The 15,884-nt window shown below is 39.5% G+C and overlaps 1 protein-coding gene across 3 annotated transcripts in view; it reads right to left on the bottom strand.

Moving 5' to 3' along the window:
• The window catches only part of DOP1A (DOP1 leucine zipper like protein A), an 88,758-nt gene that overhangs the window by 62,235 nt on the left and 10,639 nt on the right, over positions 1-15,884 (bottom strand). For all 3 annotated transcript variants that reach the window (XM_063443033.1, XM_063443035.1, XM_063443034.1), the window contains exons 4-7: positions 15,213-15,383; positions 6,562-6,751; positions 3,972-4,070; positions 3,199-3,298 (exon numbers count right to left, since the gene is read on the bottom strand). In XM_063443033.1, coding sequence (XP_063299103.1) covers positions 3,199-3,298; positions 3,972-4,070; positions 6,562-6,751; positions 15,213-15,383 — 560 coding nt within the window. The remainder of the gene's footprint in view (positions 1-3,198; positions 3,299-3,971; positions 4,071-6,561; positions 6,752-15,212; positions 15,384-15,884) is intronic.

The following is a 15,884-nucleotide window of genomic DNA, read 5'->3' as shown; positions in this document are numbered from 1 at the left end:
GTGGAGCAGCAGTCAACTTGTACCAGGTACATCTGCTGTGCACGCATTCCTATGCTGTGACTCACACTAGCTATGCCAGTAAGTCCAGGTGGGACTAAATAAATAATAAAAACAAGGAATGTGTCTATAACATTTAGATATTACAGTCATAACTTAAGTATCAAAAGTTTACTATCCAACAAATCCAACGCATTTCACACAGCACGGTGGGGAAAAAGTGAACAAGGCTTGGTCACTGAATGAAGATTGCAGATTTAATCTGGACGTTAATTATTTTGTTACATCATTCTTAAATTATTGACTATTTCGGTTAGTAATACAGAGTGATGTCTGATTCATTTATTATATTAGATGGATGGAAATCACTGGAGCTTCACCATATCAATTGCAATATTTATTTAATTGATGGGAAAGCGTATCACTCAGCATGTAAACAGGTCTTATTTTTCATACGTTAGTATTATACAATGTAAAAACACACATCCCCCACTTTCAATAGGCTGTGTAGTAGATGTACAAGTGCTAATAAACAAATCCCTTCTCATTATCCAATTATGCGCATTGGCTTCCTGTTAAACTCCTACATTGGAAAAACTCACATACCAGATCAAGGCCTTTCATTAACAGTAGCATTGCCAGATTTTAAAATGCCATGGGCTAGAACCCAAATCAAAACTGCCCACTCCTATTGCTCTCCCCAGCTCTTTTCAATTTCTCCACTCATACCTTGACCTTTTCAGTTTCCCCTCTGAGCTCCTCTGAATCTCCTGCTCGCCAGTCTTTTTTTACATTCTCTTTTTAATTTCCCCTCCCACTCCTCTGTTTTCTTAGTCTGTATTTAATTATTTTTCCAAACGTGCTTCTTGTTTTCTCCCTTTTTTCATTACTCCCACTACTCATCTGATCTCAGCCTCTAATATGACTGCCTTTTAATGCACATCAACACTAACGTTATACGTATATGAATACATCTCTGCCCTTTATAAACACATACACGCACACTTCAACTTTATCACCTGACCTATGACTTGTGATAGACAATGCACGTACATGTGCAGGTCAGCAAGCTTGCCTGCTGACCTCTCTTGCATCCAGCTAGGCTTACTAAAAGCAGTACTCACCTCCTCTCAGCAGCCTGGAGTACAGTCAGAAAAATAAGAGCAATATGCATTGCATTTCCTTAACAAACCATGGATAGATAGGGGGGCACAGATTTCACACTGCAAAATGAGTGGTGGCAATTTAAAGGGGCACATAAAACCAGTGGCGGAACTATCAGGATCGCAGGGGTCGCAAAGTGAGAGAGTGTGTTTTTTGTATGTAGGTATTATTATAGCATTTGATTTAGCAAGTTTAATTGAAAACTCAATGTAAGCATATATTGAAACTTTTAAAAAAAGCTGCATATAATGTGGATTGCATATATATATATTTTATTAAATCAGCTACTATGTGTTCATGGGGGGGGGGGGAAGCAACGAATTGCTACAACAGATATATATATATATATATATATATATATATATAATCCACTAATTCAGCCAGTTTAATGTTGCTGTGACTGGCCAGCATTCAAAACGTAATCAATAAGTATTTGAGGTTGCACTCTTGCCATAGCTGTGTACGCAGCTCAGCTGACCAATTTAGTACCTATTTTGGCCATGTATAATGAGAGTTGTAGTCTGTGTCAGTGTGTGTGTATGACAGTGTATGCATCTGTGTCAGTGTTTGTGTGTGTCATTGTATGCATGTGTCTTTATATGTGTATGTATCTGTACATGTGTGTCATTTTTTCTGAAACTGTGTGTGAATCTGTGCATGCATGTCAGTATGTGTCAATCTAACAGCGTATGTGTATCAAGCTGTCTATGTGTGTCTCGGAGTGAATCTGTGGGCATTGTTTGTGCTTCTGTATGTGTGTGGGACAGTACACATGTATTTGTGAAAAAACACATTTGCATGCAATCACTAATATTACATACAAACACACCCCTGCATTAAAACACTAACACTCCACACAAAAATAGTACAGCATTCAAAGGCCAACACTACACACAAACACACCCCTGTATTCACATGCCAACATTACACAAACTCCCCTTCATTCATACACTAACACTACATAAATACCGGCACTACACAAAAACAGACCCCCTGCATTCAAACATCAGCATTATATACAAATAAACAAACATTCACACAAATATACTCCACGCAAAAGCATGCTTACATTCACAGATACTGCATGCAGCTAGAATCCTGCAAGGATGAGTAAATAGCAGGTCCACAGCTAGCAAAGCATCATAGCATTTGCACGGCAGCTGAGGATCATATTTGCCACCTCTGTTCTATAGTGGGTGGAGGGGCTCTTACAAGATGCTTGCACTGAGGCCCTAAAGTTTCTAGTTACGCCCCTGCATACAACTACTTGCCTGGAGGGAGTCTGGGGCTAAAGAACTACAACATTTAGAACTTCAGCTTCCATCAGCTTAGATCAACCAATGTTCATCATCCCTCACTACTTACAGATTATCAACACACCTGAGCTTCTTAACACTGCAATAGGCTTATTGGTTTTAAGGGCCAAGATATCAGGCTTGGAAAAGACTACAATCTATTATAGCTTTACTAACCTGGAATAAAACAAAACAAAAAAAAACTCAACATCCAACCTTGAAACACTTTGCATTTGACTGCCATGTAAGTCACACTGGTCTTCCTACTCAGCAACCAAAATGTGCACCTTTGCTTTTAACATATGTTTTTAACTCCTCTGCCCCTTCAGCTTTGCAAGTTATATAGGAATCAAGAAGAATAGAGAGAAATAAGTGTATTCATTGTGCGTGGATAATGTTTAATATAATCCTGAAAATGCTGAATGCCTGTCTCTCTAAAGCAATGAGACTAACTTTGACAATGCAGATATTTGAGAACTACATTTCCCACGATGCTTACCAATCCTGAAGGCTGGATGAGCCTAATGGGAAATGATATTCATAAACATGTGCAATGCCAATACTAGACATCTTTACACTGGAGAATTAATGTTTACAATATCTGCCACAGGCTAGAAATGTGCCCAATGCATACCTTTGACTGCTACAAAAGAGGAAGATCATTTCACTCCATGGATAAAAATAAAATGTATGCTTTTAAAATACAGATTTTGGTAAATGTTTTATGAATTCAGAAACCTACCCAGAAGCCATGCATAGAGCCTTCGATTCAGTGACATGTCTCTGCGCAATACTACGCGAAGCGCTGCTGACAGAATACGGATCATGTCAGGACGAGTTGCCTACAAACACAAATGCAATTAAAACATGGCAAAATGAATGCACTTTATAAAGGTCAAAAGGTAGAACAACGAAATTTCAAACAATAACTAACCACCAATATTAAATGATGAGTCATGAGGGGTGATAAACAGAAAATATTACCAAAACAAAACTTTCACCAATTATAAAAATGTTTTCTGTAAGTGTCAGGACAAATATTTTGAACTAGCTGCAGTAGTACATAGAGACTCCTGTACCAGAAATATACTTTATTTCAGAACTACAGTAATCAAATTTTGAAATTGTAAAACAAATAATAACATCTACTTTTAGTTGCTGTCAGTCCACCATTTTAAGGCTGAACTGCAGCTTTTATACACTTCACCTACATACTGGAAAAAAATGGGCTGTGGCAAGACATGGTGAATGCATGGCAAAGATACAGCTAAACAGATGACATCACACACGTCACTGGCAACGAGTGTAAGATAGGAGTGATTCCCCCACTTTAATAGTAATATAGGGTGCGGGCTGTTGCGCAACATATTGATAGGGAACAGTGAGTGTAAAAAAAAAGTGTGTAAATAGTCACGAAGAATGAGGTGAATTCGATTAAGTGTCAAGTGGGGTTTGCTTAAAGGGAGTTTTCAGGAAATTGATGGGTTTAATACATGACAGCATGACGATTGCTACCTGACTCATGTGGAATGGGAAGCAGAACAGGATAAGGTCTAGTGTACTTCTCTGTACCAGTACGCTGGAATCCTGGACAGACGTGCTTACAGCTTCCACCTGAAACCCACAATAAACAAAGCTCATTAAACACAAACTCACTATTACCAGTGCCAACTCTGACAATGTTTGGAATCAATTCTCAGTTTGCTTATCTTAACCTTGCAGAGCTTAGACAATTCCCTCATATTCATAGATCAGATTCCTCATAATTAATAAAAAGTCAACTGAAGGCTTATTCATGCAGTTGTGTTGGTCCAAGAGGAACCTGAGCTACCATAGTTTATTGGTAAAACAGATTACATAGTTACATAACTGAAAAGAGACTTGAGTCCATCAAGTTCAGCCTTCCTCAAGTATGTTTTTGCTGTTGATCCAAAAGAATGCAAAAAACCTAGTGCCCAGTCCTCCAATCTATCCAAATCCCTCTGCAGCAAAGCAATATCCTGCTCACATTTTATTACTTTACAAAGTTTTGTGTCATCTGCAAACAGTGATACATGGCTTTCAATGCCCATTTCAAGATCATTTATAAATATGTTAAATAGAAGCGGTCCCAAAACAGAACCTTGAGGGACACCACTTACCATTTTTGTCCAGCCTAAAAATTTACCATTAATGTCAACTTATTGTACTCTATCCTTAAGCCAATGTTCTACCCAAGAACAAGAATATTCATCTAGACCAATTTCTTTTAGTTTGAAGACTAACCTATTGTGAGGAACCGTATCAAATGCCTTGGCAAAATCCAAGTAGATCACATCCACTGCAACACCCTGATCTACACTTCTACTTACTTCTTCGTAGAATGCAATTAGGTTAGTGTGACATGACCTATGTTTCATAAAACCATGCTGATTATTGCTAATAACACAGTTCTTCCCAATGAATTCCTGAATATTATACCTTAATAGCCCTTAAAAGTACTCGTGGGTGAATACTATATATTTATTACCCAATGGTACATACTGAGAAATGTACCTTTCTAATATTTGTTTGAATTGTTTCCATTTATCCTCAGTGTTTTTTTTTCACTATGTGAATGATTTCCTAATTTATTAGCTTAACAAAAAACAAAAAACAAACACACACATAGAACTCATATACGTAGTATGTGGTGTGGGAACTAAAAAGAGAACAAAGGGGAAAACCTGAAAAAAGTTAGTGATTAGCTCAAATTGTGTCAACACAAGTACAAAGCTGAGAAGAGTATCTTTGGCACCTTGGACTCTGCAAGATACATGAAAACTGCTGTTATGATTAAAGCAAGTTGCTGATCTTGTACATTTGGAGAAACTTTCCCACCAACACAAGTCTTGCATGCATTTCTCCTAGTTTAGATGCGAATTAGTGTGCTCTTTGAGGAAAATACGGAATACACTGATGTGAACCTAGAAATGTTCAATCCAATCAGTTCTCTGTCCCCAATATTGAACATGCATACACTTCTATGAGAAAACCTTGGGCTTGGGGAAAGTAATGTCAGTGAGACAAGAGGAAGAGGAAAGAACGTGTACAGATCCAAGACAGTCTTCGATTTTCATTGTTAAATTCTGTGCCAGTGCTACCTACTGCCCTGACGGTGACAAAAATGATGGATGCCGACATATTGGCTATGGTTCCATATCATTTTAATAAATGCCCTTAACCCCTTAAGGACCAAACTTCTGGAATAAAAGGGAATCATGACATGTCACACATGTCATGTGTCCTTAAGGGGTTAAAATGTACTATTTCAGAAAACGGCATGAACAAAATGCTTTATATGGATTTAATACCACGTTACAAACAATTAAGAACATTCAAAATGAACACCTTTTGTTAATGTTTATTTTGTATGATGGTCACTAAATCACAAATGCATAAATATATTTTCTAAAAAAAAAAAACAAAAAAAAAAACCACAGAGTAAGAACAATTATTGATTCAAAATAAAGAGTGATCAGATATCCAACACAGACACTCGCACAAGTGGAAAACAACACTCTTACGGCATGTGGAAGAAGCCATTAAAGAGAACGAGAATGTGGTAAGTATCTTGTGCAATTTCAAGTAGCCTACCAGACTGGGACAAAATGTGTCTTATTCAAAAGCTTAAAGTTGAAATTAATCTGAATATCCCTTCACAAAGCTCAGCTAGTATACACTGTGACTGTCAGGTGTCAAAAATGCTTCTAATTTTAAATGTAGAAATGGAATAAAAAAGTCCCAAACTATTTTGTATGAGTCATTTTATTTCTGTTTTTCTGCCTAGATGCAACATGGAATACTGGCTAGGGTCAGACAAAATGGAGCCTCTGGTACTCCTAAATGGGAAAACTGGGAAGAAAGGAGATGACAAATGACATCATGGAATGCTTGTCATACAGTAGCTTACATGTAGAGAGAGAGAGTTTAATTTTATAAAGAAAAACTTTATGCTAACTAATAATTATCAGGTTTGCTTAATTTACCAAAAGATAAAAATAACCTGGAAGTATCATGGCAAATGTAACATACTGACTGGCTTGTGGTTGACTTTCACTGTTATAAGGAATGCAAGACATATTACCATTAATTCAATGTCACTTCCAATGATATAAAGCTGGTCCTCCATTGAAAGCTTCCTGTTTAGATGTGCCAGCACGTAGGTGATACCAGGTAAACGCACGGCAGGGCTGGTGAGGAGACTGCCCCAAAGGGCACTGTAGAAAGCAGACTGTTCCACTACTGATGCCACCTTCTCCAGGAGTGTGTTTGTTCTACAATGAATAGAGCATGCACTGTATTTGAAAATGGCAGCACACAGAACATTGTTAACATTTTACATTTAACAGAGACCTGGCTACCAGTCCTAGGGAGGTGAATATCCTGTGGTATTGCCACTGTATGACAAGAGAAAGGAGCTTATAAACAGAATGGTCAAATATACCTCTGTAGTAATAAAAATATGTTTATTGGAACCTTTTGTTCACTTTAACATTAAACACATACAGATTATTTGTCCATCTTGTATAGACTGAAACATTACAATATTCATATGCTCACTATGGAGAAGTGCTAGCAGCGAGGACACAATTTCTGTAATTCCTTTCATCTTATTTGAAGAAACATGAACTTGGACCTTGCTCTGAATTATAAAATACACCTAAGAACTTGATCACTCCTTGCTCAAATTTTCTGTAGGAGTATATACACAATATTGGATTCCTTTATACTTAGCAAACCTGTCTAGATCGATTCCCTCTCCACAAGGTTGACAAATGAAGCTTTGAACCATCAGATTTTTAATATGATGTCTATGATTCAAAGCGATGTATATGCTAGGGTTGCGCTAGGGTGTTCAGTATAAAGAGATTTCTAAAGACAAGAATTTCAGTTTTCTTGATGAAAGTTATATTTTTAATCTTACAAAACAAATAAATATTGCAGTTGTAGTCTAAACACAATATACCAGTAAAACAACTTTTATATAATAAACCAATAAAAGATTAAACAGTAATTTTATACAATTCTTACTAACTGTAACATAATAAAAGACAGACATCTGAACCCCAAAAAACCATGGTTGTTTTGAGATGCAACACAGTTGTCACCAAATCCTTTTTGGCACTATTGCCAAGCGTTCATTCTACTACAATTTCACTCTGTTTAAAGCAGCACGGTCAAAGCCGAATCCAGTTTGTTTGTTTTTTTAACCCCCCTCCCGACTCCACTACATCTAATTGTCCCCCTAGTCACCCCCAAATACCCCTAAGCAGATGTCCCCCATCTTACCTTTTTTTTTTTTTAATATTTTTATTTTTTGTCCGAACCTAGGTCCTGGGCGCCACCATCTTTGTGTGAGTAGATGAAGTCCGTTTGGGACACGTCATCTGCCCACAGTAGATAGCGCTTGTAAATTCCTGCGCATGCCAGGTTAAACACTTGGCATGCGAACGGGAATTTCATCTATTCATTAATTTGTCATAAAGAAGAATAAATGAATAGAAATTTCAAACGAATGAACGAAGACCTCTTCGTTCGTTCTGATTATTACAAGGAGGAAGCTACTGGCTCGCAGCTTCCTCCTTGTAATATGTTAAAATAGAAGTGGCAGGGAGCAGTGCTCCCCGCCACTTCCTAAGCCCCCCATGTCCTCCCTCACTCTATGGGGGTCAATATGACCCACATAATAGCATAAGGGAGATTAAAATCTCCCAAATGCCCCTACTAACTATGCTGCGAGTAGGGGCATGTCTACTAAACGGCTTTCAATCAACCAGAGTGTTATGAGTCAAATTACACAGCACGGGAAAATTCCAAAGACCTTTCCCACGCTGTGTAAAATGACACAGAGCCCTCTGGTTGGTTGGATTTCAAACCAAAGCCTAATTGCAGGGCGTGGAAAGGCTTTATAAGCCTTTCCCCACCCTGCAGAGCTCGTTCTGCGCAGTGCCCTCGCTGGGTGAAGATGGATTATTTTTTTAGCGTTAGGTTTTTTCTTCTTGTTGAATTTTTTTTTTCGCTCTGGTTTTTAATTTTATTTTCAAAGTTTAACGGGTATTATGGATTTTTATTTGGTCTTTTTTGGGGCTGAAAAAAGAAGATTTTAGAAAAAAGAAAAGAAAACATCAAATGGTAAGTATTTTTTATTTACAGGGATTTCGTTTTCTCGTTCCCCCCTCACTATTTTTTAGGGTGAGGAGGGTGGGTAGGTCTTTATTAAAATGGAATTGGGTGGGGGGGGGAGGCGACTAGGGGCTTGGGGACCCCTAGTCACCTAGGTGGGGGTATTCACAGCCACAGGCTGCTCACTGTTTACTAGACATGCCCCTACTCGCAATATAGCGAGTAGGGGCAGATTGATTATGAATACCAAGTAATGTCCAATTAGTTTTCGTAAAGTTGGCTGAAAGACCAATCTTGGTCATTCAGCCTTTTGGTAGATAGCTCCCTGATAACGTGGGAATTAGGGAGCCATCTACTAAGCGGCTGTGAGATGCAGCCGTGATCAGATCGATATTTCATTCATTCGAATGAAATTTCAAACTGAGCAAAAGTCCTGAATATCATCCTAACACGAATGGACGAACTGCTCTCATTCTGTTATTATGAAATTCTGTAGGTTTGCTGGCGTTCGGGAATACGGAAAGGAGGAATCGTGAAAACATGGAGGAAAGGTGAGAATTGTGGGAAAATTGCTTTGACCACAGGAAAAGGAGCACACTTTGTTCCTCTGCTGGTCAAAGCTGGTCAAGTGTAGGAAATCTCCATAAGACAAAGTAGTTCCTGCTTTGTCTTATGTTTTAAAGAAAACTAGAGCAGACAGGAAGAAATGAAGAACAGATCCTGACAGAGGGAGAGAAGAGGAAGCGATTAAAGAAAGGTAAGTCCGGCATGACAGTGCCACTTTAACTACACACACACTTATACATCTTTTTAATAAGAGAAATAGGCCTTTTTTGATACCATATAAATATACATAACACAATAGTTAACAGGAATACAATATTCAAAAATGGAAGAAAATTTAAAAGATTTTTTAATTATAATAAATTCTACACAAGTGTGATTAAAGAAAACTAACTCAAAACAGATTCACTAATTAGTTCTTATTTTTAAAATGTCCACAATGTTTAGGATTTCAATATATTTTTAGAAGTTAAAAAACAAACATTGCAAGGTGAGATTACAACTTTTATAGTAGTCACAGTCATATATATTTGTAGAAAGTACATTCCCAGGCTAATTAACCAATAGCATTTTGACAATTTTATCATGAATATACACTGATCAGCCACAGCATTAAAACCACCTGTCTAATATCATGTAGGTCCCCCTGGTGTTGCCACAGAGTGTGTATGTATGGGTCTCTGTATGACTACGCATCTGTATGACTGAGTGTCTGTATGTATGTATGTGTATACACTGATCCGTTGCAACATTAAAACCACCTGCCTAATATCGTGTAGGTCAACTAGGACTTGTCGATGTGAATCACTTGAGGACTACATGACGGTCTATGCTTTCATGCAGTGCAGGGCTTTAATGTCCAATGATGACATAAACCGTCATGCAGGAAAATATTCCAACACGGGTTAAGTCCCTGCTGGTACCAAGGAACCCCAGGTATCTTTTGATACCCGGGGGTCTCCTCAATCAGCTGGGGCCAGATTTAGTTGCCCAAGACTGACCTTGCAGTGGTCAACGGGAGTGGTGCATTCAGGGATTTACAATGGGATTTAAATCCCCATTGTTATAATGTGGTGTGAACAGGTTTAAATCTCCATCATTTTAAGTGGACAGGCATGCTGCACGCAGATCTTTCATTGGGGATTTCAATCCCCCTAGACATCAAAGAACTGAGAGCAGTTATATCCCTGTTCACAATAGAAAATCCAGATGTCAATTGATACCTGGGCCTTCCCTCTGTCATCTGGGGCAATTTTTAGTGACCCCAGACTTTTTGATGACCTGCATACAAAGTTAGTGCTGCATATAGCCCTTTAAATCCATAGAGAACACTACAGCTGAGCTATGAAATTCAGCCAGTGTTTCTCTTACTGGATCTGGAGCTTGGGAGACCCAGGGTCTGAATATATCCTGGAGTGTTTCCCTCGAAGCCCCAATAGCATTTTGATCAGTGCTGGGCTTTAGCAGTTATGGTAGCAAGATACCACTCTTAGAACTTCCTTAACTAATATCAGTACTGATATTAGCAGAGGGAAACCATTGGGAATATAAATAAATTAGGGATTAAGATGAGTTAATATGAGGTTTAGATTGAATATTAGGTTTTAGTATTCAGTTTATTACAAGGTTTATATTAAAGACGTGTTTGGAATGAATTTTAAAATTGTGGTTAGGCTTTAGATTAGTGTTTGGAAATCATTTGAAATCCGCAAGAGAATTGCTCTGCTGACATCAACAAAGTACCGTAAATCCTTCTAATACTATTTGTAGGGTTAGGACCGAGATTAGGATTAAGGTTAAATTAGGGTTATGATTAGATTTATTATTAAATTTGGGATTAGGATTTGGTTTAGAATTGGTGTTTAGTTTAGGATTTAGACTGGGAATAATATTGTTACTTTTCAGAGATATACAAATGTTTTGCTTAGTATAGTTAATTTTATATAACATTGGGACACTTGATATTACTTTTCCCCCCCCCCCCCCCCCCCCCCAAGTATAAAATACAGTGTACATTTAAAAACTGAAAAGATAAAAATGAGCACCTCTTAAAGAAAAGAAAATGGTTAAAAAAAAAATGGCACTTTAATTGAGCTCAAACTATATCATGTGAGAATCATTTTCTAGATTTCTGGAGAGGAATATATATAAGTAACATAATTTTCCTTCAATTTACAAACAGCAGTGTCCACTGCAGCCCTAGAAATTACCCATTGTATGACAGGCTATACAAGATACAGCCCCTGATACCAAATACCTGTAAGAAATGTTTTTGAAAACTACATCCTTGAACAGAAAGCCTGCATAGATGTATCCCTCTTGAAAAATCAAGGCAAGATTGCTTTTTAAAGTGGCACTCTTACCACCACCTCCCCTGCAAAATTAGTACGTATTTCATACAGATAGAATCTTTAATAAATACTCAAATTGACTATGTTGGAATTTCACTAAAATTCTAACCCAGTCACAAAGTGCCAGTCTCCAGAGCCGTCACAAGCGATGGCTGCAGGGAATTTGCTCTTTCTATTGAGAATCCCACGGTCTCGCACAATCTGTTAATGGGACACTGCACCCAGACCACTTCAATAAGATGAAGTGGTCTGGGAGCATATAGTGAAATCAGCACTTTTTGTAAAGTGATAAAGAAAAGAAAAAAAAAAAAAAGGATACACTCTTTAAACAAAGCATTTCAGAAATCTAGGTAAGCGTATTATGAATGCACAGTATGTCCGTACAGCTGTACTCTGACTATAATAAGAACCAAACTTATAATGCATATAGCACTCGTTAATATCTATGTGTAAAAAAAACAAGCATGTAGCCCAACTGTAGAACTAAAGCAACAATATACCGTTTGTAGTAATTTCGGAAAAGCATTATTGCAACGAGTGCAATACAGGGAATTCAAAATGGGAGCAATGTGTGGGGACAGGAAACTCTATTAATCATAAAATAATTTGTAGTCTACACTAAAATGTTTTGGTATATTCTGCATAGAGATGTATAAATGACAGAAACTATGGCAGAGCAGACATTACACAAAGCAATATAATTTAAACATAAATAGTTTGCCTGGTAATCCCCAGTCCTCTGCAGTAAGCCATACGGAAGAGGATTTGGGGTGTTGACAGGCAAAAGGTAATGGTCAGTGGGTGTTGCCAGTGCCACCAAGGGGCATGTACCCGGTTAAATGTAAAGATTGAAAGATATCGATTAACTGGCAAGATGGTTATGCTAAACAACTTGGAGGTCTGTGCCTACTAGGCCTTACAGTAATGTATTGTGAGGGGTAAACTTGGGAGATAGGAGATAAATAGCTCCTTACTGTCTAAAAATCGGTACTAATGCACAGAAAAGCTGACTGCTGTCTTTATTAAATCCTTAATAGCAATAGTTTGCCGATAAAACAGTCTCCCTTTGTTGTAGCTATAGCCTGACCAATAAATCAATAATGTCGGTGGCTAAGGTCTGGTTACCAAAGAGCTAACAAAAAAAAACCCCATAAGGGTACATTGGCAACAATAAAAAATCATAGGAAAAGAAGTTACAATACTGGCTAAATGCAGTGTTGCAATGATCAAAAAGTGATCAGCTAAAAGTAATTCCTTCCTTCCTAATTCTGCTTGGGAGGTATAGATTGGAGACCAGTTCCCATACTTGTGACCCACTCTTCTGGTATCTTGTCTAACCGAGAGCCTGTACAACAGTCCCTAATAACCTCCCAACACCTTCGAGGGTGTTCTAATCTGTTACTGACGCGTTAGCCTTATTATTTATTTTTCTCACCTCACCACTTGTTTTGCACACTATGGGTATTTAGACCCTCACTGGTTAATGTAATTTTTTCTACTTTCACAGTGTTGTCCTTACAGCGATTGTGATGGCACATTAGGCAGCATTTTGCTCTATTTTAGAGTCAGTAACAGATTAGAACACCCTCGAAGGTGTTGGGAGGTTATTAGGGACTGTTGTACAGGCTCTCGGTTAGACAAGATACCAGAAGAGTGGGTCACAAGTATGGGAACTGGTCTCCAATCTATACCTCCCAAGCAGAATTAGGAAGGAAGGAATTACTTTTAGCTGATCACTTTTTGATCATTGCAACACTGCATTTAGCCAGTATTGTAACTTCTTTTCCTATGATTTTTTATTGTTGCCAATGTACCCTTATGGGGTTTTTTTTTGTTAGCTCTTTGGTAACCAGACCTTAGCCACCGACATTATTGATTTATTGGTCAGGCTATAGCTACAACAAAGGGAGACTGTTTTATCGGCAAACTATTGCTATTAAGGATTTAATAAAGACAGCAGTCAGCTTTTCTGTGCATTAGTACCGATTTTTAGACAGTAAGGAGCTATTTATCTCCTATCTCCCAAGTTTACCCCTCACAATACATTACTGTAAGGCCTAGTAGGCACAGACCTCCAAGTTGTTTAGCATAACCATCTTGCCAGTTAATCGATATCTTTCAATCTTCACAAAGCAATATATATTAATTGAAAGGAGATGTTAAATTTCACCAACCAGGGGGGCGGGGCCTGGCCGCCGAACAGATCAGACGTGTCTCGTCTGAGCTCTGGGATCTGGACCGGAAAATCGGTGCCAACTCCGCACCATTAGTAGCCACCAACCCAAATTGGCACCTAAACTGCCCACAAGATGAGGGCACACACAGCGATACCTCTCAAGACATGGTATGGCGACGGAGTAACCCGACCACGGCCTGGGGCCTACTCGAGCTTGAGCCGGGGAGAGACGGCCGCTCCCCCGGGTCTCCGAACGGTGGCCGGCTGTCCCCGTCCCCCCCCCCCATGGACCGGCGGGGGTTATCCCGGTCCCCGCGGGCGACCACCACGGACAAGTGCCGAGCCAAAACACAATCCAGGCCGCAGAACCCAGCCCAGAGGGAGAGCTCCAAAATGGCGGATATCCCGCAACCACATGGGCATACAAAGAGCAACCCGCCTCACAATCCGGAGTCCCCCAAAGGCAGAGCCGACTTGTGGACCTCACATGCCCCCGAGACCAGCCAGCTACCCACCTTAAGCGGCTACCAGTTCCGACAAAGAACCGCGAGTGGAGAGACAAAAGGCGGGAACAGAGAGAGTTCCCCTCAGGCATCCCTAACGCACGGACCACACAACTACACCAAACAAGCCCAATCCAGCAGCAGACATTCGGGAGCTCCTGCCCTGAACACCAAACTCCGACACAGAAGACCCGAGCCCACTGGAGGGAACTTCATACTCGGATCCTCGACAACTCCCACACAGGGAAGGACCGCGACCCACAGTAGAAGCGCTCAAAACCGCCAGCCGCAGAAGCAGGCCCCCGGGATCACCCAGGGCTCTGAAGAGGGCTTAACTGAACTGTGCAGCCGGGCCTCTTACAGCCCTATATGTCCACAACCAAGCCTGGGCATCGGCTAATCCTGGACACTTACTATGGACTCTATAATGCCGTACCTGCAAACACAAACAAACGGTATCCACTGACTCACACACACTCTGACTTACCTGACATCACAACCTGACAACTACTGGTATAAACAGGCCACTGCTGACAAAGATGCTGCACATAAGCACTGACAATTAACCCCATCAGTGCTAACTACGTAGATCCCAGGCCTGACAGCATCTAACCACACAACAAACGACTAACTTTGTCATGCTAACCCCAGCAAATTGTAACTCTTAGCCAAGCTTGTCTTTATGCTCCTATAGCATATTCTGATAATACTAGCGGTGAAACAGCTGGAGCACCAAATGCGTAATAATAATCTAATGTTATGTTAGAATAAATAACCCACTCGCAAGTCCGACCACGCATGTTATGCCACAGAGCGACACTTATTAGCTTGCTAAATTAATGTGATTTATACAAAACAAAAACAAAAAGTGCATTGTCTTCCTACCCCCACTGTAACTAATGTCCTGGAACCTGCATATGGAATGCCGTTGGGGTACCATATGTATGCCTGTAACCAATATACGCACTGCAAAAATAAAGAATTAAAAAAAAAAAAAAAATTTAAAAATTTCACCAACCTGTCGTAATATTCTGAGCCCTCCTCCAAGCCAGGAAGAATGCCGGTAAGCAATCCTTGCAGTCCTGGTTTTAAGGTCTTACCTAGAGGTAGGTAATAGGTCTCATACAGGCTAAGTAATGCTGGTTTTACAGACATAGCAGCGTTTGTAAGTAGAGGAAAAAGGCCAGAGCTGGAGGAAAAGATTGAGAATATTTTAATCATAAAATAAATACTGCATTTAGAGTGGTTGTTTAAAAAAAAAAAAAAATTAAAATCTGACAAAATAATAATACCAAGTATCTTTAAATAGTCTCCTGCAATGTACAAATATCTATAAAAATCAAAATTTTAGAATGTTGACAAAATATGCTAAGGAACAGCTTAAAGGACCAGTCCACTTCAGCTCAATTAAGTGGTCTGGGTGCCAGGTCCCTCTAGTTTTAACCCTGCAGCTGAAAACATAGCAGTTTCAGAGAAACTGCTATGTTTCACTGAGGGTTAATCCAGCCTCTAGTGGCTGTCTCATGACAGCCGCTTCCGCGATTCTCACTGTGGACGCTGGACGTCCATAGGAAAGCATTGAGTAATGCTTTCTTATTGGCTGTTTGAATGCGCTTGCGGCTCTTGCCGTGCATGCGCATTCAGATCTGATGTCGGCAGGGGGTGGAGAGTTCCCCAGCACAGTGGGAAC

The sequence above is a fragment of the Pelobates fuscus genome, chromosome 2 (genome assembly GCF_036172605.1).
Source record: "Pelobates fuscus isolate aPelFus1 chromosome 2, aPelFus1.pri, whole genome shotgun sequence".
NCBI classification, from domain to species: Eukaryota; Metazoa; Chordata; class Amphibia; order Anura; family Pelobatidae; genus Pelobates; species Pelobates fuscus.
Note: the sequence above shows the minus strand (reverse complement) of the source record. Positions and strands in the feature narration are given on the sequence as shown.